The 25,786-nt window shown below is 38.1% G+C and overlaps 1 protein-coding gene across 15 annotated transcripts in view; it reads left to right on the top strand.

Annotated features, from left to right (window-relative positions):
• The window catches only part of LOC117405505 (teneurin-4), a 187,493-nt gene that overhangs the window by 84,486 nt on the left and 77,221 nt on the right, over positions 1–25,786 (top strand). For 6 of the 15 annotated variants that reach the window (XM_059028289.1, XM_059028290.1, XM_059028295.1 and 3 more), the window contains exons 4-8: positions 5,400–5,660; positions 15,299–15,551; positions 17,475–17,549; positions 17,766–17,864; positions 19,481–19,716. In XM_059028289.1, coding sequence (XP_058884272.1) covers positions 5,400–5,660; positions 15,299–15,551; positions 17,475–17,549; positions 17,766–17,864; positions 19,481–19,716 — 924 coding nt within the window. The remainder of the gene's footprint in view (positions 1–5,399; positions 5,661–15,298; positions 15,552–17,474; positions 17,550–17,765; positions 17,865–19,480; positions 19,717–25,786) is intronic. The other 9 variants (XM_059028304.1, XM_059028302.1, XM_059028298.1 and 6 more) reach the window with 5 other exon arrangements.

Genomic DNA, 25,786 nt, shown 5'->3' with positions numbered 1-25,786 from the left:
CAACTGGGTCAAAGGATTGGAGCAGAGGGAGGCTTTTAAGTTTGAACTGAAGCTGTTATTCACATCTTGAAACTTGAGCAAAAGGGGGGAAAAGTATAATGTATAGCAAATGTACCGTGTGCACATACCTAAAAAAAAAAACATGACTGGGAGAGTGAATTGTAAATGCTACTGAAGCTAATGCAAATCTATTAAACCAAGGAACACTTATTATTAAAACCCCTGGAAGTGCACCTTTTAATGTGCATTGTACATTCTGAAACTGAACATTTTAAACCTTTCTTCTTTGCAGTGTTCTTTATATCCTCTGACTATAAGCACAGTTGAGTCTTATGAAATCTTGAAAGCCTTTTTAATTGGTGCAGGAAGTGGTCTGCACGCTTCAGGTAGATCTGCACTGGCTTCGTGTGAACGAAGTTACCTGTAGAGTGCACCATGTTTCCTGGACTAATTAACCTGCTTTACAGCACAGCTTCAAGCTGATCTGAGGCATTTGTATGTATCATAAAATTATAATTTTGAAAGTAAAGACATTGTGGGTGTATGTTGGGCGTCATTAATATTATTGGCATTTTATGAAAGTGTATGAAAGTACTGTAGTGCTCCAAGCTGTAATAAATGTACAATAGTAATAATTGTGATACAAGGGTTACTGGAATGTAATCATCCTGAGATGTTTGTATAAAGTACACATTCAACTAAATAAAACAATGCATCAAAAAAGATCAATGCATTGAAAAGAGTAGCGGTAACCCAAATTTAAAGAGCAATGCATTAAAAAGAGTAGCGGTAATCCAAATTTAAAGATCAATGCATTAAAAAGAGTAGCGGTAACCCAAATTTAAAGAGCAATGCATTAAAAAGAGTAGCGGTAACCCAAATTTAAAGAGCAATGCATTAAAAAGAGTAGCGGTAACCCAAATTTAAAGAGCAATGCATTAAAAAGAGTAGCGGTAAAGAGCAATGCAAAATAATTATGGTGGATTTCTTTCTTGTGTTGTTTTATTACCTTTTAGTTCATGCTTTTGTATTGAATGTTAGCTTAAACTCTTTCTTGCTCAAATGTTATTAATAGAATATCCTTCTAAATGGACACCATATTGGCAATATTGGCACCTTGCATAATAACATAAGGCTGTCCTACGAAAAATAATAATAATTAAGTTTGATTGCTCCTCTCACTAAAATAACCACTGGATGTTTGAATTAAAGGGCGATCACTGTTGTGAATTCATGGGTCCTGTTCACAAAACATTATGACTGTTTTAAGGAATGTTAAGTTATTGACCAGTTTGTTTAATTCAAAGAGGCACAGAGACGAGAAATTGGTTTAACTCAAACATAATTATACTGCCAGATAAAATAAGACACACAGAATATCCCAGTAGGATGGGATAGTGCAAAGGTTGCGGAATAGTTTCAATACTGATGTTGAATAACAGACATAATCTCTTCACCTTGATGTGTCTCTGTTACAAATGTGCACAGCCGAATTTGAGAAAATAATTGGACTTGCTCACCCACACATTTTATTTAGGCAAGATTGGATACAGTCATTCAGTATTTGTTAAGTATTTCTAACCTGTTAATCATATTAGCATGCAAATCTTCCATCATCACATTACAATAAAACCCAGGCAAAGGATTACAATATTATCCCCCATTACATATGTTTTAACCCCTGGGCTATACAGTTATGAAATCTTCCAATGTTATTATGCAAAGTTTATGTGACCCATCCCATTAATTATTATAAAGACAGATGGTGAGGGGTGAGTGAGGTTCATATCACAGACACCTTCCTGTTAACATAAAAGGTAATTGTTTTACTGGACTTTATTAAGGGCTGTAAATCTGTGTTTAACAGTTACAAGGCTAAACACATGTGCATAAGTGGACATTTACTGCTTATACTAATAACACATATTTTAATATATCAAGATACTAAAAAGGATTCAACTTTTTGAAGGAATGTAAAAACAACCAATGCACATTTACAGTTAAGCAGACAGTTTGGTGCAGAGGCAAGGACTTATTTATTGTATATAGCCTCCTAAAATAAATTTCTCCTGGCAGGAAGTGATAGCAATCAAAGGGACAACAGATTGCATCCTTCTTGCAGCCCTTTTTTGTACGCATAATTTAATTGAGTTTGAGAACAAGCCATTGTGTGCCGTTCTAAAATGGCAGCCTCTCCTAGGCGGGATTAATGGCCATTTACTTTGATCTGAACTCAGTCCTGCAAATGAAAGTGACACATAAACTCATTTCCAGCGTCAATTGTCTTGCTCTCCTCGTGCGTAGTTCAGCCTGCTGTCGTTTGCATATGAAGGATGTTTTTGTAATTGTGACTATATCGGGTTGAATGCAAATTACATCGAGTTTATCTGTTTGGTACTTCTCTGGCTGTCACTTGGACACTTTTGAGTCTGAAAGTAAATGAGGTCATTGGCATTTTCGTTTGTTTGTCAGGGCACTTCAACTTGAGTTTCATTTTTTGAATTTAAAACAACTCCTCCAGGATTGAACAGTGTAACAGTGTTTACTCATGACTTTATTGGTTTATTTTGGTAAACCAGGGTTATAATAGTGTGATGATCCGCAGCAGGAAGCACAGCAAATTAATTTTCACAATTTAGTTAATTTTCTTATCCTTAAACAATTAAGTCTCCTCCTAGACCTATAGAACCTGATCCATAATTTAACCACTTAATTTACAAAACAAAAAAGAAGCTAGTAGACTAATGTTTCAACAAAAACTCTTTTAATGTGTGTTGTCTACAGTACTATCCTCAAATTGGCTAATACCTACAGTCCTCAATGAGAAGAGTGGTTCATGTTGGGTATGTAGATATATTTTTGACTTGCCCTTTTAGCTTTTTGAGCACTACTACAGTACTTGCCACATTCCACCACAGAGTGGCACTGTTTGCTGAGCAAAAATCTTATTCAACATTTGCAATTAGAAGTACATCATAATAATAATAATAATAATAATAATAATAATAATAATAATAATAATAATATTTAAAAATAAACTGAACTGACTGTAAACAAGCTCTTCTCATTTTTAGAGATATTTTTTAGACCACATAATCTCTTTCCCTTTAAGGGGTTCTTAATTGCCTTTGTTTCTAATAATTTGTATTTTAGGAGTGCCGTATTTCACACACAAATGGACAATAATGGTACAGTATATCTGTACTTAATATGCTAAAAGCTTACCAAATACATAAGATGTGCTTTAGCATTATGCTAGCTTTATATCTTACATTATCTGTTTGCACCGCTGTTGGGGTTTAGAAAGTAATTTTTAAGTCTGATTTAAATTTTCAATGGTCCAAAAAGAGTGATATTTACTAAAACCTAATACTATACTTCCAATCCTTTTGGGAGCTGGCAGTGTTTTTGTGTTCCATTTGTCCTGCACTGTAATACATGTTTGGTTAACTCCCTGAGGAGTTCTTAGACAAGGGGTCACCATGGATACCACAGCTCTCCATACCTGGTAATGACAGCCAACTTGACTCTGCCCATTTATTCAGAGCGACAATTAAAAACATTGGCAGTGAACAGATAAAGATTTTCACACTCAAGTGATGGGTTGACACAGGGCCACAGACTCCCTCATTCATTGTTGAGGTCTGTATGTTAAGCCTTCAAAAATTACTTAAACTGCTGCGCATGGTCAGGAGACTTGAAATAAAGCTCCCTCGCCGTTTAAATGTGCCAAATAGAAAATAAAAAACAACAATTGTACCTGACAGTTGGTGGATAGCTTTTGGCCTGCTTGAGGGTAGCTAGTTATCTTGAATTAAGTACTAGGAAGTGAAAATAACTGAAGCATATTAAGCAGGATTAATTAAAGAGACTACAAAATACAGTACAACCTGTGTTTATAAGACCACCTGTTGTATGAGGCTAGTACCACCTGTTAAAAAAGACCAGTTGCCTGTTTTAGAATGCAGATTCGATGAATAGGACATTGCATTCATTTAATCCGTTTAATGTAAAAAGACCACCTGTGATATCTGACCTGACCTTAGGTACTAGGAGCACACACTCGAATTCCAGCCATTGGACCTCCCAGACTCAATGATTAAAGGCTTCAAATTTCTCCTTTCTGAGTGTGACTAGATACAGGAGGCCTTCTACCTTGTGATCAGGAATGTATCACTCCCCTCTCCCAGGGGAGGAAACCATCTTGTTGTCAAATGGGGCGAGGGTTTGGATGGGGTTTTAATAAAGCGGTGTAGCTGTGTAGCAGGGGTAATCTGTGTATTGAAGCTCAGAAACTCTGTATGCTGGAATTCAGTTCATATTTGGTCTATTTGTGAAGAAAATGGGGTAAAAAAACGGATGCAATTCCTTGTGGCCTCCTTGCCTGTCTTCAAATGATCACCTGTGGATATTTAGGGGATGCAATTTATTTAATTTGTATGCATTATTCATGTCATCTCTTGTACAGGGTGATTAGAAAGTAATGATATGATAAGGTGCGTTGATGTGTTAAAATTACTTTTGAATCACCCTGTATATATATATTGTATAGTGTATGTATCATTTGAGAGTGGTAAATATTCATGTCTACTTTAGGCTAGGCCTCTACAAAGAAAATAGAAGGCACACTTTATGTATAATGTTCCTTTCTTTTTCTTCTGGTAAAAAAAAAATAAAAAGGTTAATGAGTGTGCTCTGGAGGAAAGCTATTTAATATATAAAATGTGTCTCAATCAGCTCCCTCAGGAGAGTCAGATTTTTTTCAATAACTTAAGACGGATGAAATTGCAGCTGCGCTCACTCCTACGGATATGCCATTTTGAATATTGTTTAATTATGTTTGTTTGTTTCCCCTGAAACAAAATGCACATACTTTCTGTCATGTATTGCCATTGCTAACAAGGGTTTGCATTTTTGGATTGTATTTATAAATGCAAAAGGTATACGGACTACGGCTGCAATATGCCACTGAATTGCATATAGCCTACATTTGTTACCAATTAGTAATCTGGAACTGATTTCTTTCAATTACTGCATTTCATTTTTGCTATATCTGATTAAACAAGAAACAGTATTGCATTGCATCTGGTTCTTGACTGACAGAGTCCAAAACTTCTAGTAGCCCATCCACTCCAAAACCTCTAATACTTCTCATTAGCAGAAATGCAAAACAGACAACTTATTTAGCAACCAATCTGAAGACTTATGCAACTAGTTATGCGTGGTGGTGTGTGGACATAAGTGAGGCAGACTTTTCTGTGAGTAAATGCATTACTGTGTCTTGTTTAACATTGAACCTCAACCCTGGTCATGCATGCTTTGTGTTGATGTCCTTTGTGGTGCTCCCTGAAATGTGTGTTTTATTTTCCCCCTGTGTTGTTTCTGTTTGTGGTTCACAGGTCCTCCCCTGCATTATTCCTCAGCCTCATCTACCCCTGTTGAGCAGTCCCCCTCCCCTCCCCCCTCCCTTGAAGCCAATGAGAGCCAGAGAAGGTTGCTAGGTAACTGTGTGGCTCAGCCAACCCAGGACTCTGACTCTGAGGAGGAGTTTGCCCCTAATTCATTCTTAGTTAGAACAGGCTCTGGGAACCTCTATGCTCCTACTACTACAACTACTACTGATGGTGAGTTGGTCTTCAAAACTTCTGTTGATTATGAGGGTAAGCGCTAACCTGCATTGAGCTGATGCTGTGTTTTTTTTTTTGCTTTGTGGATGTTGAAATAGGAAAATACTCACTGTGACGTTTTTCACAGCTTCAGAGAATTTGATTAAAGCCTGTGTTTAAGTCTTTGGATTATGGATGAAGTATTTGCGTTGTCATCAGGAGTTCAAGTGAGAGGTCCTCATTAAGATTGTGCAGGAAAAATTAAGACTACTTAATAGAAACTGTGTTCAACAGAGGACCATGTAAAGACCCCTCAGTTACTCCTATCTTTATGAAGAATATTCGAACAGTAGAAACGTGTAATTGTTTGTAATGGGTATGGTGGTGCTCTTCATTGGGTGTGTGATGCTGGAGGATTGTTATCATTTACTGTTATCAGTAAACTGGTTGCAAAATGTTGCAAAGGGATGTTTTTGTTTCTTTCTGAAAAAAAAGGTGTGAGATATTGAAGTCTCAGAGGTTAAACCTGTGTTTATGTGTTCTTAAGTTTATTAACTTTTCTTTGTTAACTAACCACCATTTGTTTTCAGACTTTTTCTCAGTATGGTTAACACTTAAATAGGTACAATACAGCAAGATTCAACTTTTAAAGCGGGGTAGTTTTAACAGATCAGACTTATATGATAAGTCCAAGATCCTCTTCTTCCATTATTCATCCTAGAAGTTCAATTTAAATTAAAGTTTTAAACAAATGCAGCAGTACTAAATAAAATAAACAGATTATTTTGAAGACGGACTACAGGCAATACAATAATTTTAAAAGAATAAAACTGGCAAGAACAATATATAATTGAACCTGCTAGTTTTATTCCACTCTGAAGTTTTGTCTTTGCAATAGTAATTTAATAGCTCCCACCTACATGGTTTCATATTAGTTTTGTATCAGTAACTTCTAGAAAATAAATGCACTGGTAGCGAAGCTTATTAAATCTGTTATATAGTGTGTGACACTGTATTCATTTGTAATACAATGTTGTGTGCCATAAGGGAAGAAATAACCATTCACAAAAAAATACCTTTTATTCTTAAATGCCCCTTACTAGGGGATAGAGATGATTTGGTCATGGGACATATTCACAAAACATTAAGAGCTGTTTTAATGAATATCTGTTTTGCTTAATAAACCATGTTTATTGTTCACAAAACCCTTTTCAATTGAGTTTTATTTTTAAGTTTATTCTCATTTTTTAAAAAACTTCAAAAACAGTCCTTAACAAAGCATTCCTTATTGCATTCAGATAAATCTATGTAAACTTTACAAATTGTAGACTTTGTTAACCTGGCCCAATGTGTTTTATATTAAAAATCATAACAATAATCATAACACTTAACCAGTTGCACGACCTTAACATTTTCACTTAATTACTTATTTTGCATTGTTATATTTAAAAAAAAGCTCTGCATAAAGTATAGTGCGCTAAGGCAAGAATAATGTTAACACAATGTGCATCATTAGCCAGTTTGCATCTTCTGACCTGTTTCTGCACCAAGATAAATCACGACAGTCTGGCCGTCAGCCTTGAATTAAGGAATGGTGAAGTGATGTTTGACTCCTTGTGCTTCTGCTTGTTCCAGTTGTACCTCAGAGCATGAGTCTGCAAAAATCTGCAGTCAGTGTCTGTATGCGTAAAATCCTTAAGGGTTGCAAACCAAAAACAAAAACAACTGCAGGGTTTTTATCACACAGATTTTAATCTGATGGAGCAGAGAAATGGTGCAGAAATTGAACTGGATGCATGCCCTGTGTTTACTTAATAGTAAAATGAATGTACATCATACAGTACCACCACAGTGACTATCATAGTGGTGAACTGAAAGCTTTAATCAAGGGGCTTGCTTAATTTAGTTAACAAATTACATGTTTACGCTTTTATCCCCCCATGTTTGAATTCGGTAACATATTCCCAATTACCATTGAGAATGGGGAGGAAGACATTGGTTTTCATTAATAAGAGGATTACACAATCTTGTGAAAAAAGACAAATCTGTCTTTGCTAATGAACTAATCAGCAGAAAGAGGATTCATTGGTGACTGCAGTCGGCCGTTGATCATGTTATAACATTATTGATGGGACGTCCTGCGGACAAGACTCCAGATCCCCTCACTGTCAAGTCATTTAGTCAGAGACAGATAGGCTAACAATGAGAACAACTGTTTGCAGTCATTATCTGTCTCTGTCAGGACGACAAACACACACATTGCACACACTTTATGGCTAAACTGCTGCCTCGCAAAGTACCTCTCAAAGTATTTCAAGCACTACAGGTTGTAGTAAAGTGATGAGGTCAAGGATGGCTCTTTATAACTCTTCACAGTGACACATTAACTATACCTGGCCATTTGTAATTTCCTTTTGCAAATTATAATGGGCATTCAACTGATACTCTGATAATATGTGTTCAAAAGCATTATTATTATTAGTAGTAGTCGTAGTAGTAATAGTACTATATAAGTGCTTAGAACTCTCATATAAGTGATGACAGGAATCCTGATCGCCTCCCCTCGTTGTTTTGTGTGTTCACCTCAATCCTGACCATCTGCTGGGGTTGCTCTTAGGTTCTGTGCTATATAGCGTTTAATTAAAGTTGAATACAGTATACATTGCATACAAAAATAAACCTTTCTCAGGAGATATTCTTCATCCCAACCCAAGACCTCTAGACTCATTAGGTAGCTTCCTTCGGGTTTCTATTTTTTATTGATTAATTATTTCCTCATTTCCTAAAATGTTGGCACCCACTGTTTTTTAGGACACATGCCGTCATTTTGGCTTGACCTACTGGTATCCTCGTGTCAGTATGATCTCATTTTGGCTTGACCTACTGGTATCCTCGTGTCAGTTAGAGCTTCCATTCAAATTGAACCTATAATAATCTACAGTTGCAGATTGCAAGTTAATTTATTATGTGTACTGACAGTTAGTATTGTCTGTGACTTTTGACTGTTATGTCAAGTAAGAAAAAAACTAGTGCTGAGCTTTTTTCAGTCATGGCAGATGCAAAAATGAAATGTGAATTATTGATAGGATTTGGCAAATCAATCAACCAAGACTGTGGATGAAATGGCAGCACTATCCTGGCTATAGAATCTTTATCTGTGCACACCAGCACAGCAACACAACTGTTAAGAAACGTATTTTATTAATATTTTCTAAGAAGACTAATCACGTGGCAAAGTCACTGATTTACATTAAAAAAAAAAAAAAAACTAGGCTGCCTTGAGGCTCTCAGTGTGGGGTTGTGGGGAGTGGTGGGTTTATTTTCCCATCATGTGGAACCAAAATGACAGGTGCAGATTCTTTGTTTTAGACAAAACAAAGGAAAAACAAAACCAGGCTCATATCAGACAAATTATTTAATTTCATATGTTGGCTTCGTCGAGCTATAAAATGTAAAAACGTGATGCCTTCTAGCACTGCATTGCATTAGGACCACCAGGCTCGTCTGACAGGCAGGGGGTTATTGTACTATACACTGTATTGAATATTGTACTTTTTGAGCCTGGTACATTTAGATGGTTCGCCAGCCAACTCCCATTTTATTTGCCTCGGCAAAAGACTTGTAGTGCGCACAACCGAATGCCTACCCTTCCAAGAACCTTCCACCTTTTTTTCTGATTATATGTAAATAAGATATAAATTATGCAAATTAAACTAACAGATTCAACACAGCCCTTCTGCAATGTTTCCTAACTTATTAGCATAGGCCTGACAGCGCAAGAGCCACATTTCCATAATAAAGAAAATCTCTATCCTTTATTCACTGTACCACCAAATGAGCCATTTAATCCAATATTCAGGCTATTGTTGAGGGATTTTTCAAGGCCGTTTTTTTCAGCTATATACAATCTCTTATCTGCCTTTTTGGGGGATAATATGGCAATCTTCAATCAATTAAAATAGCAGATCTGGTGATTTTTATCTTTGTATTCCCAAAGGATTCTGATCTTTGCTAATTTTATCGGTTCTGTAATCACTTGCCTCGTGCCAAAGTTGCTTTGTTTGCATTCCTTACCCCGTCGTCTTCCCAAGCAGCTTGCCCCAACCACAACCATTTAAAGACAGGCTCCTTAATGCACATAAAGAGCAGAAGCACCAGGACCAGTGTAGTTATGTGGTCCCCCATTGCTAGGCAATTGAGATCCAGCAGCCAATTCATTGACATAATGGAAAAGGGAATAAAGTGTAATCCCAAGATCTCTAGCTTTACTGCTGAAAAGAATAACAGATGTTGGTCTTGCTTGCTAACCTTAAACTTGCAAATCATAGTGCTACTCGTGCTCAGAATAGCATTCTAAAATGAAAGTGTCACTGTTAATTAAATGTCAGGCAGCAGTGGTCCACGTCCATGTCGTGTAAAAAGCCTGTCCAATTAATTTCTGTGGAATGCTTTATTCCTGCCGGGCACACCATACTTCAAGCAGCTTTAATATTGCAGTTTTCATAAGATTTTTTTTAATTATCATTAAATTATAATAATTTATATTTCAGAATTAAACTAGCCTGTTTTAAAGTAAAATTTCAAAAATGAATAGAAATGGTTCCAATTACAATACCAGGTTTTCCTATATACGTAGACATGCTTGACCATATTAACATTCATTAAGGCTGTATTCTTAAAACATGTCAGCTCAGCATGTTGAAACCCTGTGTATACTGGCATGTTACATGAAATTCTTTATAAATAGGTGTGCCCCTTATAAAACTTTACAACAGTATGTATACACAGTATTTGTGCAGTTTTACCATGCATTTCCTGTGGTTATTTAATGCATTTACCATAGTTCACCTTGGTTTGCCATACTTTTTAAATATGCTTTACCATACCTCACTGGTCTTGGCTTAACTCTGCTTTACCATTCTTTCACTATGCTTTATTACACTTTGAAATGCTTTTACTACGGGAGGCGTTTATAAGGGGTGGCCCCCTACTATATAATGGGGGATGGAAGTGATGCTTCTGAGAATTTGGCCATTGGGTTTAACACCCCATGCTGTGCTGTGGAATCTTTAACAAAGCAGGCCACAGTTTTTCATCATCTCTGAAGGAAAGTACCATGAAAACAAGGCCCCAGCTTGCTGTGATAGGATGCTGCTTGACAGAGCATGTCCCAGTTATCCACAGGCAGATTAGGAGCCAGCGACCTCATAGTCCCTAGGCAAGCATGTTTGGATCGAGTGCCACCCACTATTTTAATACTTATCAAGTATATCAGATAAACCTAAAATAATGCATTAGCTTGTGTCTCTCCCAGTCCATCCCATTGCAGGTACCTGTTCAAACCATGTCCCTAAATATTTAATTGAACAGTCCATATTATTACTAGTGGCTACATTGTTTTGTTGAACCTAGGGGTCCAGTGAATGTTAATAATTGTTTGAAAAAGACCCTGCATTGGGATGGACTGGTATAGCCACGCTGTAGGTGAGTACCACTGGAAAGTGAGGTATAGGACTATTTTCAAATTACTGAGACATTCAAAAGAAAACCTCTCATGTTGGTGTGAACGCCCTCATTCACACTACATGTTGAAAACCTGATTTTGAATGAAGTGAATGGTTTGAACACGTGTTGATAGCAGCTTGTTTAGGCAGTGTAAATAAAAGAAGCACCTTTTCAATACAAATTCAAACACATACCTCAATCTCTTCAACTGGAATACTACATTGGCCTAATTAAGAGCAATTACAGTACCCATCACGTGTCTGCTCCGGAGTTCTCAAATTTCTATATAGTTTATATAGTACTCAAATAGTCAACACATTTAGTAATGAGCCCTTCTTTATATTTAGACCTGTTCTGAATAGTGAGGTGGTTACATAGTGGCTGCCATTTATTAGTCAGACATGCCTTGCTTTTTTCACTTCAGTTACATGGCTTAAAGTATTTGAAAGGGAGGGGGGGGGGGGGGGGGGAGTCCTTCTCGGTAGCATTCTCACTCTGGCTTTTTCCAGTCTCTTATGAGACTGAAGTGCCTGTCTGTGAGAGAGATGCTGACAAGATGTTATTTGCCGCAAATAATTGTGAGATGTTTTTACACTAATTAATGGAGCAGACCAGAAAACACACAAGGTCTCACTGGAGCCTTGTCACTCATATGTTTGGAAGGAGACCAACAGAGGCCGTAAATGATGCCTAGAACACATTGTTTACTGTATACCTCTTGCTTTTCAAGTGAAATCTGTGAAGACAGGTTGTATTCCCTCTTGTAACTACCTACAGAACTCTGTGACACAGAAACCTCTAACAACACATGCGTAAGAGAGATTCTAGCTTAAAATTAGTAGCAGCAGTCACAACTGCCAGATAGAATACGGTTTTCGACTTGACGTTGACCTACATTTTGAAAGCAATGTGATGGGCATTTCCTGTTCTTCACTAATCAAATAAATGTACATGATGTATCAGTCAGTGTTGCTTTTTTTTGTTTGTTTGTTTTTTATACAGTAGTACTGGCTCATCCACCTTAACGCTTTGATCGCATTACCATGGTCCTCACCCAGCCTTATCAGTATCTGCAAGAATAATTTCATCGACATTGCCTCTACTTATTTAAAGGCACTGCTCAAATTATTTAAGCCTTGAATGCAGAGCTGTCATTTTTTTTTTGTGATTGATTTTGCCCACTGTCTGCCGCTGGCATTGGCCTTCCCTCCCGGAAACTAGATTCTGGTGAAAACCTTTATAAAAAGAAATAAACCTAGTTGTCAGCTAACCAAGGTAATTTTGCACATTTTTATTGGTCTACAATGGTTCAAGCTAAGTTTCTCTTTGACTGGCTTTTCTGCTTACCATATCTAGTGCAGGCTTCAGACAGCCTTTGGCATTTTTACGCGAGCCTGAGCAATGTTCACTAATTCACAAGGGTACAAAAGTAATGTCAGGTTGTTCTCCAGGCAATAGGGCATGATGATTCTGTTCATGGGTCAGGAAAGCGTCTTTTAAAGAAAATCCGGCATTTCACCTATTCAGTGGTTTCAGGTTACCAGTTTCCATGTGTTCAAAGTAGTAACAAATGTGAAACATGTAAACAATTTCAGGATGTAGGGCGCAGCATCATTTTTTCAATTACATTAAAACAAACAAAGGAAATCCTATCTTCTATTGCCTGCTTGTGCAGACTGTTTAAATAATCCAACGTTCAATGATACCGGCACAAAAATGCCTCATCACCTTGAAGTTCTACAGGGTTACTGAAGCCTAAAACTTTGTTTTCATCAATGAACCTTAGCCTTGGTCAGGTCAGTACTCCACACCTAATCCACAGCTGACAGCTGCTCAATACACCTTAAATAAGAGGTGTCATTGCTTCTTGTCAGTGACAAGGATTTTTTCACACTCAGAACTCTGAGTTTTTACCACTAATTTAGCTCAAAGTAAAAGTATGAATGCCAATGTGAGCCTTATTCCTAACCTTAAGAAAACTCAATCATGACATAAAACTATACGAAGTATTACTGTGTTGTTTAATATGAGTTACCTCATTGTCACCTTATTTTCCACTGAGAACCGAGAGTCATATATTATTTGGGGTGAAGGAGTGTGGCAATTCTGTTATTTTTTAATATTTTCAGAAGCGTCCGTGGAGCAACGAAGTGCCTGCACATATGTTGCCAGGATCGAAACAGCCAAAAAGAAACTGAGATGCTGTGGTTGAAAATGGCTTTGTTAGCTCAACATACACTGCATTCCTACCTGCATGCCATTGCTGGTTGTCATGCATATATAGTGTGTTACTTGTTGCACCTTTTCTTTCATGGTAAAGTGGTTTTACTTCCCGTCGGTTAATAATATTATTGCGGCCTTGCCCTAGCAATCCTTGACAAAATCAGTAAAGAAATAAGGTAGATTTTCTTTTACTCTTAGCGGATTGTTTTTTTTAAGGTAATTTTGTGAAACAAGTCCTGTCCTGCCCTTGTGCTGATCCTCAACCTGGAGAAAATGAGAGCATTCCACTGGGGCTTTAAAACACTTTTTTTTGAGGAGACAATTGATTGCAGCATGGCGGTCACAAGAGACTCTTTCAGTTGGTTGACTTATCAGCTTACCAGGGCCAAAGCTCTGGAGGTGTGATTCCAGAGCACAGCTAAACACACTTCAGAAACCTGCGTGTGAACAAGCCAATTAGGCAAGTCAGGCTCCTTCAATAATCCGCTGCAGATATTGCTTTAGAGGAAAGAGGAGACCATGAAAAGGAAGAGGAGCTACATTAGCTCACGCTGAACTTATGCAGCCCATTGATTGATGAATTGCACAGTAGTTATGGAAATTGATTAATAGAGCTCTGTATTCCGTACTCTCGGGTTTGTAAGGATGGAACAAAGGGTGGTGTGCATTGCCACAGCATTAAAGTAGTTTCTCTAAGTCAAGTGTGTGAGATAGAGGTCTTAAAGATGGCCTGATATTTCTAAATGCTAGAGCCGATTTTAGAACGCAGTGAACAAGGGTAGTATGTCATGAAACTGTAGAGTCACATTCACTTTTGTTTGAAATAAGAGATAGAGGACCCCCTTCAGATTGTCCGAACATCATCCTGGCATTATACAACAACAATAGGTGCCTCAATTACTATGTAATACTTACTGTTGGCACGCTATATACAATGAATATTGTCCAAACCCACATCTTAAAAAATGTTTTAAACACAACAATTGTCAAATCAACAGTTCTCTCTTTAATCTACCTGCCACAGGAGAAATCACTGAAATGCTCCTTTTGACTTTATACAGGCAAATCATTAATTAATGTCAATTGTGACAGTATTTTAAATGGGGTTGTCTAGGAAAAAACTGATGATCTCTATTTGAGAGACATGTCAGGTGTTATGTGCTTGATGCCCTTTGTAACTCTGCCTGCATTGACAGCACAGCAGCCTTGGTAATCCAAGTCAATTGAAGCTGATGGCATTTTAATGTAGTGCACAGTGTAATTTGTACCAGAGCTCTTTAATAATTAGGTAAGGCTTTTAATTTATAATCAGAATTAAATAGCATCATCTTTTAAGGCTTGACAGCTTCCATCGTCTATTACTGTAGAGCCACAGTGGGGTTCTCATTAAGCCATGCTAAGGCCAACCACTGTTTTGACTGTCCATCAACATCCTAGAAAATAGTAACCTACTTCTGCTCTCCAATTAATACCTGTCTTTTGTTGTAAAAAGAGAATTGGATGGAACATAATGACACGCACTGAAATATGCACCTTTACTAGAACTATAGATAAATATGGTAAAGTTGTTTTTCAAACCAGTTCCTGAGAGAACAGCAGTTCACAAACAATTGAGCAGCACAAAAAATCAACCAAAACAGCCAGAGTATCAATTTTTACTGCACATTAAATATTACAAGGTTGTAAAAGTAAAATGTAAAAGCATTCAGGAAATGACTCGAAATTTCCATGGTTTACGAGGCCTAATTGATTTCATGCTTTTTGCTGAAGGAAGCGATAGTCCATTTTGTGTTCTTTAACAGTCTTTTTATCACCGATGTGGGGGCTTTGATGTACCGCCACTTGGAAATTAGTACGGTAAATTTAGTTGCTATCATTAAAATACACTTTGGTGGAATGGTCTGCTGCTTACTGTACATCAGAATACAGTTCATTAAAAAAACTATTTTGCTTTTCCTTTCTAGACCAGACATCCACATTTCAGAACCACTCCAGACTGCGGACCCCTCCACTCCCGATTTCCCATTCCCACACCACAAACCAGCACCATGTGGCCTCCATCAACTCTCTGAACCGGGAGAACTACAACCCTCGCAGCAACCCCAGTCCGGCACCAACGGACCACTCGGTACCTGCAGACGTTCCACTCAGCTCACAGGAGCCAGCCAGCACACAGGACAACTGGCTGCTCAACAGCAACATCCCACTGGAGACCAGGTATGACAACCAAGGCCTGCATTTTCTCCATAGCATCCCTATGGAATTTGGATTCAGTCCAGGCCCAAATGTCTTAATAATGATGAGAGACCAACATCTGTTTCAATAAATTTGGCATGTTCCGATGTACCTTTATTTACTACCTTTTGTGGTCCAGCTAACATTTTTTTTATTTTTTTTATTGATGCACTAAAAAAATGAATGCACTAAAATGCTGTTATATTGTCATGCAGCTTTGAGGTTTCCTACATACGCTCATTAAAACATGCAAGTTGAACATGAAACACTGTTATATAGAAGCAAATTGATTCCTTTAACATGAAAGTAACACGTACACATTTGCACCACCCGGGCAGTACAATCCCCGAGAGACTTGATGTGCAGTTGAAAGCTGAAAAAAGGTGCTGAGCTACTCAGTGTGGAGCAGCTAGAGGATTTAAAAAAAAAAAATCATGTTTTAAACATCTGGCTGTTATACTATTAGACTCCTCAGATACCCAAAATGACTAGTGAATTATGGAGCTAATTTAGTAGCCCAATTATGTTATATGTTCTATTAAACTCTATGGGTTTAGTCATGGTTCAATCAGCAATAATAATAATAATAATAATAATAATAATAATAATAATAATAATAATAATAATAGGTTAAGCAATGTAAGATACCTGTTTTATGATAAAGTAGAAGAATTTCCCACAGTGAATCATCATCCCAGTGGACCAAAGTACAGGTGGCAGGAGTGTGTATTGTAAAAGGCCGGCTATCATGCACTGAGAGTACCGTGAAAGATTACAGCCTTCTGTCTTTCTTTCTGTCCATCCTTTCCTATGTTATTTTCTGGCAAAGGGTTGTTTTTCCAGGCTGGTTTCAATAGACATAGCTAGTAATGGCTCACATCTACAGAACTTAGCAGTCAACCAACTGGGATGTATCCAAGGGTTAACTAACTGATAAAAGGACAGCCACAGAGACCTTAGCTATACAGCCTTAGACCTAAATCCCCAACATCCAAAATGACCTAACCTTAAGCCCGATGACAATGGTCTATTCCAGTCCAAAACACGTTTTGCCAAAGTGTTGGTTCAAACAGTGAGCACCTGGTTGGAACAAAGTCCTGGTTAAGTACCACTGCCCTATGGCATTTGGTTGACTGTAACCATTTGATTTATGTAGAAAGATTTACTGTTATTTGAAATGTGTGTGAAAGTAGGAGAGTACGAGTAGCCTTGAGGAATTCAACAGAAACAAACAACAGCTGCTATCCCAAGGATCTCCTTTTAATTAATTAATTAACTCATGAATGAACTGAAAAATAAATAATGAAGAATACAGGATCACTTGTTAAATAACACATGTAGCGAACATAAGGATTTACAAATCTTTGCATCAAAGTGAAACATCCAGTAATACAGTAGCACTAAAATGGTTGGGTTTTCATGTTCAGCCTGTACAGTGTATGCAACTGAAAGCCAGTTCATGAATTCATTACATTATGTCGACTTTCTCTTATGGAACAACATTCTCATAGGTCACCAAATTATGGGAGCACTATACATCTTATCCTGGGGGTATTACATGAGAAAGTATCTAACCTTCTGTTGTGTACAGTATTTCACTGTGGACTTTCCCAAGCTGCAGTAACCCACACCCATTACAGTAATGAGTGTAGCAGTGCAATATCACACGTCAAAGTAGACAGCTTATGTTTGGTGTACTAGAAAATGTGGTATTTATTTCTGTGTGAATTTTATTTATTTATTTATTTATTTATTTATTTATTTATTTATTTATTATTGCTAAAATAAATTGTTTAGTATTGGTGTTTGAGGGCATCTCAAACTGTGGTAGTAAAAACAACATGTATGAATATATAGAAACTATAAGGGTTGATTCGTTGTTTTCTTTCAATTATGGTCGTAAAGGAGCCAGAATACTCTTATGTATATCAGAGAAGAGCAAGACGCATACAGAGAAGGGCAGGGATCATTCAATACAAGGTATGGGGCATCCTGGAAAAGCCCAGTGTGCTGGCACCAACTCCAATACTGATAGTTAGCTGTCAGTTGTCTCACTAATATGTCACACTTATTAGTTTAGTTCCATAAGAGTATTTATTTTCATTAGTTTTTTTTGATGTCCGACACTTCCTTTTTTGTTTGGTTTCTATTTGCATGACTCACTCTAGCTCCATTCATCTTTCCATCTGTGTGTAGAAACATTGCAAAGCAGACATTCCTAGAGACTTTACAGGACAACTTCATTGAGATGGACATTATCGGCTCAGCCCGCCATGAGGGTGCTTACAATGACGGGTACGTGACACTTCAGCACAGTATCTTTTTTTTTTTTTTTTGGATCCGTTTTCCACTAATATATAATTCACCTTTTTTATCTTTAGCATCTTTATTTCGTACTTTACTGTCACAGTATTTCCATAGCAACCACTGCACAGTTATTCATGCCAAATAATCCCATGGGGATTTGAATGTACACTACATTCGCAGGGTTATGCTGGCATAAAACATCTGTTATGCACCTCCACGCTTTTGCATCTCAGCCTTTGAAATCAACTTTGAAGTCACACTGTGAGCCCCAGCTGTACTATTACATAAGCAGAGGATTCTGTTGACCAAAAATAGCTTCTATATACACTTCATCCATGAGTACAGGCCCATAAATACAGAGACATTCATTTTGGTGGAAAAACACAGTAAAGAAAGAAAAGTATATTTGTTTTGTTTTCTCTTTCCTGTCTGGTTTTAGCCTCAGCATTCTCTTTCCATAATCTATAAATAAAGCAGCTTCCAGGAACATCATTTATAATAAATTGTAGTATTTTCATCAAATGAATGTCTCTTTGGGTCATGGTGTATTTATAGTGTATCTTTTTTTTTGTCTTCATCCCTCAGTCTTGTTATTTTGTGCGAAATGTGTTGATGAGTCACTACTGAAAATGCATCATCCTATTTAGTATGTCCAGACCTAAATGGTCATCCATGAATCACTGTGAGTATACCCCATTCCTGGTCAAGATGTGTGAAACCAAGGCATTGATGGTACATTTAGCGACCTTTTTTTATGGTCATTCATTCCAAAGTACAGTACAGGGTCACCAAATTAGTATTATTGTTTCATCCAACATCGTCTAGAATTGGATTTTTCATTATAGGAAAGAAAATTGACTTTCTTTACGGGCTTTCTATTTTCCTAATATTTACATGATATTGTTGGGTTTTACACCTGAAGGTAATGTCAGACCTAAACACTTGTTTCCATGGTAACCAAGAGCCTTCAATAAGGGGAATATGATGGGCTGAAATCTGCAAACAACATTTCTGGGAAGCAAGCATGTGTGAAAGCAAAAGAAACACATATTGTTAAAGTCACCAAAACACCTAAAATATCACACAAAAGTAGGCGCTGTTAAAAGTCAACAGCAAGTAAATTGTCTGAATTGTTTGCTCATTAGTTGGGACTTACTGTGAGGGAATGGCAAATATAAATTCCAAAGAGAAAGTTTTGTACAGTAAATATTGCTCTGGGTTTTATTTGGACACTACACATTATGAATGTGGTGATATTTTACTGTACTGTGGCTTGAATATGACTTCCATTTAATGGAGGTGGTGTGTTAAAAGGGTCAGTACATTTTGTAAACTTAACAGCTCCTCTTACTTGTAGTGGTAAAAAAGAAATACCTGTGCTATTGTAGCCCGAACCAGGCATTTCCTGGGGACAGGCTGTCATTAGGAACTGCACTGTGTGGTATTTAAGTATTTAAGAGCTCTCAATAGCAATCACCATGCCTTCATTAAACAAAGAAAATGTTACTGCATTGGTCAGTAAAGGGGATATACAATTAAGAGCCACCCAGACAAACAGGCATATCACTTTAACAAATTGTTTTGTAACGGCGTGTATTTTGCAGGCACTTCCTGTTCAAGCCCGGGGGCACGTCACCTCTCTTTTGCACGACGTCCCCGGGGTACCCCCTGACATCTAGCACTGTGTACTCCCCCCCACCCCGCCCACTCCCCCGGAGCACCTTCCCCCGACCTGCCTTCAACCTGAAGAAGCCCTACAAGTACTGCACCTGGAAATGTGCTGCCCTGAGTGCCATTATCATCTCTGTCACGCTGGTCATCCTGCTGGCGTACTTCATTGGTAAGCCTTTCTCACATTCTGGGAAGCCAAGAACACATAAATGTATTGTATGTACACAACTCAGATTTGATTTTGCCTTTAAGAGATACTGTGCTTCCCCTTTTCATGGCTCCCATTTTCCCCATAATGCCACTAAACTAACACTAGTATTCTTGTTATGAGGCAGAACGCAAAAAGCACTGCCTCTTAAGAACATAAGAACATGAGAAAGTTTACAAACGAGAGGAGGCCATTCAGCCCATCTTGCTTGTTTTGGTTGTTAGTAGCTTATTGATCCCAGAATCTCATCAAGCAGCTTCTTGGAGGATCCCAGGGTGTCCGATTCAACAACATTACTGGGGAGTTGGTTCCAGACCCTCACAATTCTCTGTGTAAAAAAGTGCCTCCTATTTTCTGTTCTGAATGCCCCTTTATCTAATCTCCATTTGTGACCCCTGGTCCTTGTTTCTTTTTTCAGGTCAAAAAAGTCCCCTGGGTCAACATTGTCTAACCTTTTAGGATTTGAATGTTTGACTAAGGCTCCCGACTACAGCATTGTAAAAGGGGAGCACTGTATATTATTTGTGGTATTACAATAGTAAAGCTAATTTTGTCACAATATCAACATGTTTTTTTTTTTTCTAGCCCAAATGAGGTGTCATACAGCATCTTCTTTCCTCCCTTTCTAATTTGTTGTCACTTTCAATAAACAGTAAACTCACTAGTCTGATAGTTAAAGTGACGAGACCAATTGACTAGTACTGGCAAAGGCTCTAATAAAATGAAGGCAACTTTAAAACAATAACTGTAGGTTATCATTCCAGATTTAACATGTAATTTCCTTCAGTCCTTTTCTTTTCGTATGCAGAGAATACCCATGTAGAGTGACCACAGGTTTTTTCCCTATGTCCTGACCTAGAGGGTATATGCTACACTTAGTTTTTGTAGCCTCAATATATAACATCTGCATTGATGTAACATTTATGTAATGGCACCAGACGAATGTATATTCCCTACATCACCTCAATGCATTCCATCACATACAGTAATGCTTAATGAAAGATAGCTAAATGAATTACTAAATGTCGTGTCTTCTTTAACTCTAAGGGTTTACAGTACAGTGAGGGGAGTCTGTCTTTCGGGGTGGGAAGTCATACATCAAGTTGGTTGTGAAACTGCATTTTGCTAGATTCCTCCATTTGCTGCCCAGAGGTTTAAATGGCTTAGCCCCAAGCCACTGATAGTTCGGGCACTGTCAGATAAAATATTATACAACTTGAATTTATTTAATTTGTATCTGTGATGGTAAATCAGCCTGTAGGGTACCCCATTTCTCCATGTAGATGTAGCTTAGGCTTGTTATATTAATGGGGAAAAAAATCTAATACAAGAGCAGTTTGTACATTGTTTCTCATTCAGCCATGTGTAAACAAGTTGCTCCAAAGTGATGCAGTTGGCTTGATGTGTGTTCGGAATCTGGGCACTTTTTATCTCTTAAGGTATTTTTGACCTGGCAGTGTGCCAGAGTTGTCCACCAGGCTGATGCAGCTTAATTACCATGGGTAATTACTTCTTCAAAAAAATATGAATTATTACAATTCAAATTATCTCCCTTTGCACCTGAGGTAAACACGTTCAACAATGAATCTCGCCACAAGATCCTGAGTTCTAATCAGAAATAAGGCCTGTATTTAATTAGACGTTGATGAAAAAATATATTCTTCGAGTGCAATTCATTATTGAGTAACATAATTGAAATCTCTGACTGCGTTTGCTAATGAACCCTCCTGATTGATGTTTTGGCTCGCCACATGCTTCTCTTGAAATGGATCTGTTTTATAGCATTTGAAAGTGTGAGACTTTTTAGGAGCCTGCAAAGTGGTGGTCCATCTTTACAAGGTCAAAGCGTTCATGTTAAACCAACCAAAATCACCACCTCTGATGGTTTGTTCCTCATTAAATATACAATAAAAGTAACTTGAACAACTTTAAATCACAGGTTCTTCTGTACAAATATTTTTAAATGCATACACGTATGCTCTAAATCCTTTTAACATAGCATGGTTTGTTTGCCCCTTAGGAAAGACTTTGGCTTGACTATTGTGAATCACCTGTGGTATTAGGACCTTTTATCAAGTAAGAGTAATAAAGCAAACTCTATGTGATGTCAGTTTAGTCCTAAAATGCCATCTGTGCTCCTTCAAAAAGTAGCCCCTGGAAGATGACCTCCTATTGGTATTCCAGTGCTCAATGTGCATGTTTAGCTAATGTGACAGCTTAACACATGGCCTGCTTTTAACATTAACTCCTAGATAAGATAGGACTGCTAAATAGTTTCAGAAATGGATAATTACCCACTAAGCAAAAGAAAAAAGTCATGGTGGTGGCGGTTGATGCTGTTGAGTCTGTAGGGAGTTTCCATTCCTCTGGGGGTTGACAGGTTAGTCCATGGCTGTGGTTAGAGAGCTGTGCATGCGAGTGTGTATAATGAGGCAGGAAATGGAGAGCATTGTACTCACTGCTCATCCATTCAAGTGACTAACAGGTATTAATTAGCCACATGTTTGCAGACTCACCCTGTCCAGCCAGTGGCAGCTAAGCAGAATGAATGAACTTTCGAGTGAAGTCTTTAATTTTGTGGACTGAGACAATTATTATTGCCATCAACAATAAAAAAAATGACTTGTGTGTTCTTGATAATGTACCAGGCTGTAGTTCCTGTACACTTGCTTCACCTATATCTGTCTTTCTCACTACATAATACAACTATCAAAATTTACATCAATATATGTGTTTCTAAAAGTCAGCATTCCCTTTCATTGATGTCAGTATGCCAATCAGGTTACAAACTTGATACATGACTGCAATAAGGAAGGAAGGGCTAATTTATTTTTTATAACCCCACCTTTAATTGCATCCGTGTTTCTCTGGCTTTTACATCTCCTTGCTCTCAGTGATTTATCATTTTTCCATTCCTTTCCAAAAAACAGCTCTACCCTCTGCATTGAAGTGAGAGAAACCACTTCCCATTGAATCAGATCTGGGATTCATTTAAAGGCATTTTCAAAATGACTATTGATTTACTAAGCTCTAGGAAATTGCTTCCATCCTTTATTGCTACAATATGAAAGGCCTCATAATTTCAACACAGATCATTGGCAATATCTGAATGGAAGAATTAAAAGAGTGTAGCAAACCGGTACATGGGTAACTAATGAAAGACTGTCCATGGGAAGACAAAAATGCATTACATTTATTAAAACAGGTTTGATTCTGTAGGTTGGCTGAAGTTGCTTGAATGGTTTTCTTCTTTAATACTGAGCAGCAGTATGGCTTGCCCTGGTAGAGCCTCTTTCTGAACTGTATGCGATCAAGCCTTAATGGATTCCATCATAAATCCAACGCTTTTCTTTCTGAACGATTTTCACTCTCTGACGGTAATAACTCCTGCACAACGCAGCCCAACACAGCCCTCTCTCATTACAGCACAGCACAGTCCTCTCTCATTACAATGCTAGTTGTGACTTGGGAGCCGTAGTTCACAGGTCATGCTGCATGCTCTGTTTTTTAATGACAATGGAAGTGGCATTTTGGGGGAAAAGAAGAACCAAGCCCTGTTAGCATTACAAAGAGGGGTGCCTTTGAAAGAATAAGCCCTGTATCATAGGGACACAACCATTAGGGTTTTCTCCAGTAAGAGTATAATATACTCAGTAAAGCGCTAGATTTTCAGAGCTATTTACTCCAAATCGTCATTAGCGTAATTTTTTTATCAATGGGATTAAACTAAAATGAATAATGTACAACTTAATGCATCATTCAAGCCCCTCAATTAAATGTTTTAGTTGTTTATTTCTGGTTTGATAACAGTGGTGTAGTCAAGCCGTTCTGGTTCTATTTTCTATTGGCAGCAGTGGTGTAGTTCAGACTACAGATAGACAAGCTAAGGCTCCTTTCACACTGGCACTCCTACCCGGGTCCAGACCCGGGTCCTGGCTATTTGGGTCACAGTCCCGCATAGTGTGAAACCATGTAACTGGGTCTCATCCAGGTTCGTGAGCCAACACAATAACAAACAGCCACGCCTGAGTGAAGGTTTCACTTCCGCAAGGAACATTTCTGTTTATTCTGTTTAGCTATATTTTTGTTGATTGAGACACAGCATGAGCCAGATTGCAGCAGGGATGTAGAACAACTCCCACAACTCTCTGAATTAATCAGTAGTCCTCTTGATGAAATGAAAAGAGCATTAGGAACGTTTACTATAAGCTACTTCTTTAAGAAGACTAAAAATTGGTTCCCGAGTGGCGCATCCAATAAAGGCGCTCCGCGTGGAATGCAGGATGCGCCCTATAGCCTGGAGATCACAGGTTATGTCATTGCCGACCGTGACCGGGGGTTCCTAGGGGGTGGCGTACAATTGGCCGAGCGACGCCCGGGTAGGGAGGGCTTAGGTCGGCAGGGGAATCCACGGTTCACCGCGCACCAGCGACCCCTGTGGCCGATAGGGCACCTGCGGTTCTGCAGTGGAGCCATCAGATCTGTGTTGTCCTCCGGCACTATAGGTCTGGTGGCCTCACTGTGGATCCGCAGTGTGAAAAATGACGGATTGGCAGGAACACGTTTCGGAGGACAAGTGTTCCAGCCTCCGTTTCCCTAGTCGCCAGGGGGTTGCAGTGGTGAATCAGGATACAAATAATAATTGGGCATTCCAAATTGGGGAGAAAAACGAGGGTAAAAACCATTGGTGACAACTAAATAAAAAAAAAAAAAAGGCGGCAAAAATATCGACTATGGACCCAAACACAAACAAAGCCACTGACACACAGGCACATAAAATAAAGATGGAGTAAGACACTTTGTAGAAATTAGATAATGCACTACCTATTATATGTGTTACTACAAGCTCAGTATTCAAATAAAATGTGAATTTGTATAATATTTTTTGTGTAAGAAAATTGATATTTTAGTGGTGTTCAAATACCTTCAGATTCAGGACTACAAAATTGTGCTACTGACGAATTGGAGTAAATTTAGCCAAAGATGTTATGGTGTTTCATATGAAATAGGCTACGCTGCAAAAAGTTACAAATGAACTTGTACATATTGTACTATTACTGCTCTAGTTAGTAGCAGAGGGGGGTGACAAGCAGGTTTCAGTGGGGAGGCAGTGTCTCTGTAGCTCAAAACATATTCTTGGTATTGAAGTGACACATTTAAGATAATACAATTATACAACTAATAACATATTTCTGGCAATTCAACACCTTTTCAAACATGACAGCCCAAGACTTTAAAACCACAGATTGCGCACTTATATCCTGCTGCTAATTTGGCTTCCGAAAGATACAATTGTTATAGTCATATTAAGCTTAATTAATCCGTACATGAAAGGTCTTTTAAGTAGAAGCTGGTCCCAGTAAGAAAAAAAAGAACAAAAAAAACACTATAGTATCATAAAAATCTAAAAGAATAGGGGACAACCATACAAGAAAATAAATAAATTGATACAATATAGAAATATAAATCACTGGGCCCTGAAGCAAACCCATGCAATCTAGTAGCCTTGGCCCGAGTCTTTTAATCGAGACCTTAATTTCACACGTCATAATTGATTTGCCTGGTTATTTATTAGAGAGCAAAGAAGAACCAACAAGCTAATGAAAGAGCTGTAATGTGTTTCTCCGTTTTTCCGCTGACTGCTGGTTTTCAGGGCGGCTTACGCTTCACTAAGCTCGCCTTGTCTTTTTTCTTCTTAGCGATCTATCACGGTCATCTCTTCCCCCCCCCGTCCCTCTCTCCATCAATCTGTCCCATAGGGCATTCGTTTTGTTGATCTTGTGAATTATCGTGGTGTGATTTTTTTTTTCCTTTTAACATTCATTCCTTTTTTATGTTTTCTTTTTTTGTTGCTGACTGTAACTTTCTTTATCTGTCCAGCTGTGGTGTGAATTGATAAGGTGACAGTGATTAGCACAAAAAGGGTTCTTATAGGTCAACGCACCTTTGTGTTCCAGAGCAGTTAAGTGTCTGCCATCCTGCTCATCCACTATTTAAAAACTATGGGGGGCTCAGCAGTTTAACAGATGAC

This window comes from Acipenser ruthenus, chromosome 8 (assembly GCF_902713425.1).
Source record: "Acipenser ruthenus chromosome 8, fAciRut3.2 maternal haplotype, whole genome shotgun sequence".
In the NCBI taxonomy this organism is placed as follows: Eukaryota; Metazoa; Chordata; class Actinopteri; order Acipenseriformes; family Acipenseridae; genus Acipenser; species Acipenser ruthenus.
Note: the sequence above shows the minus strand (reverse complement) of the source record. Positions and strands in the feature narration are given on the sequence as shown.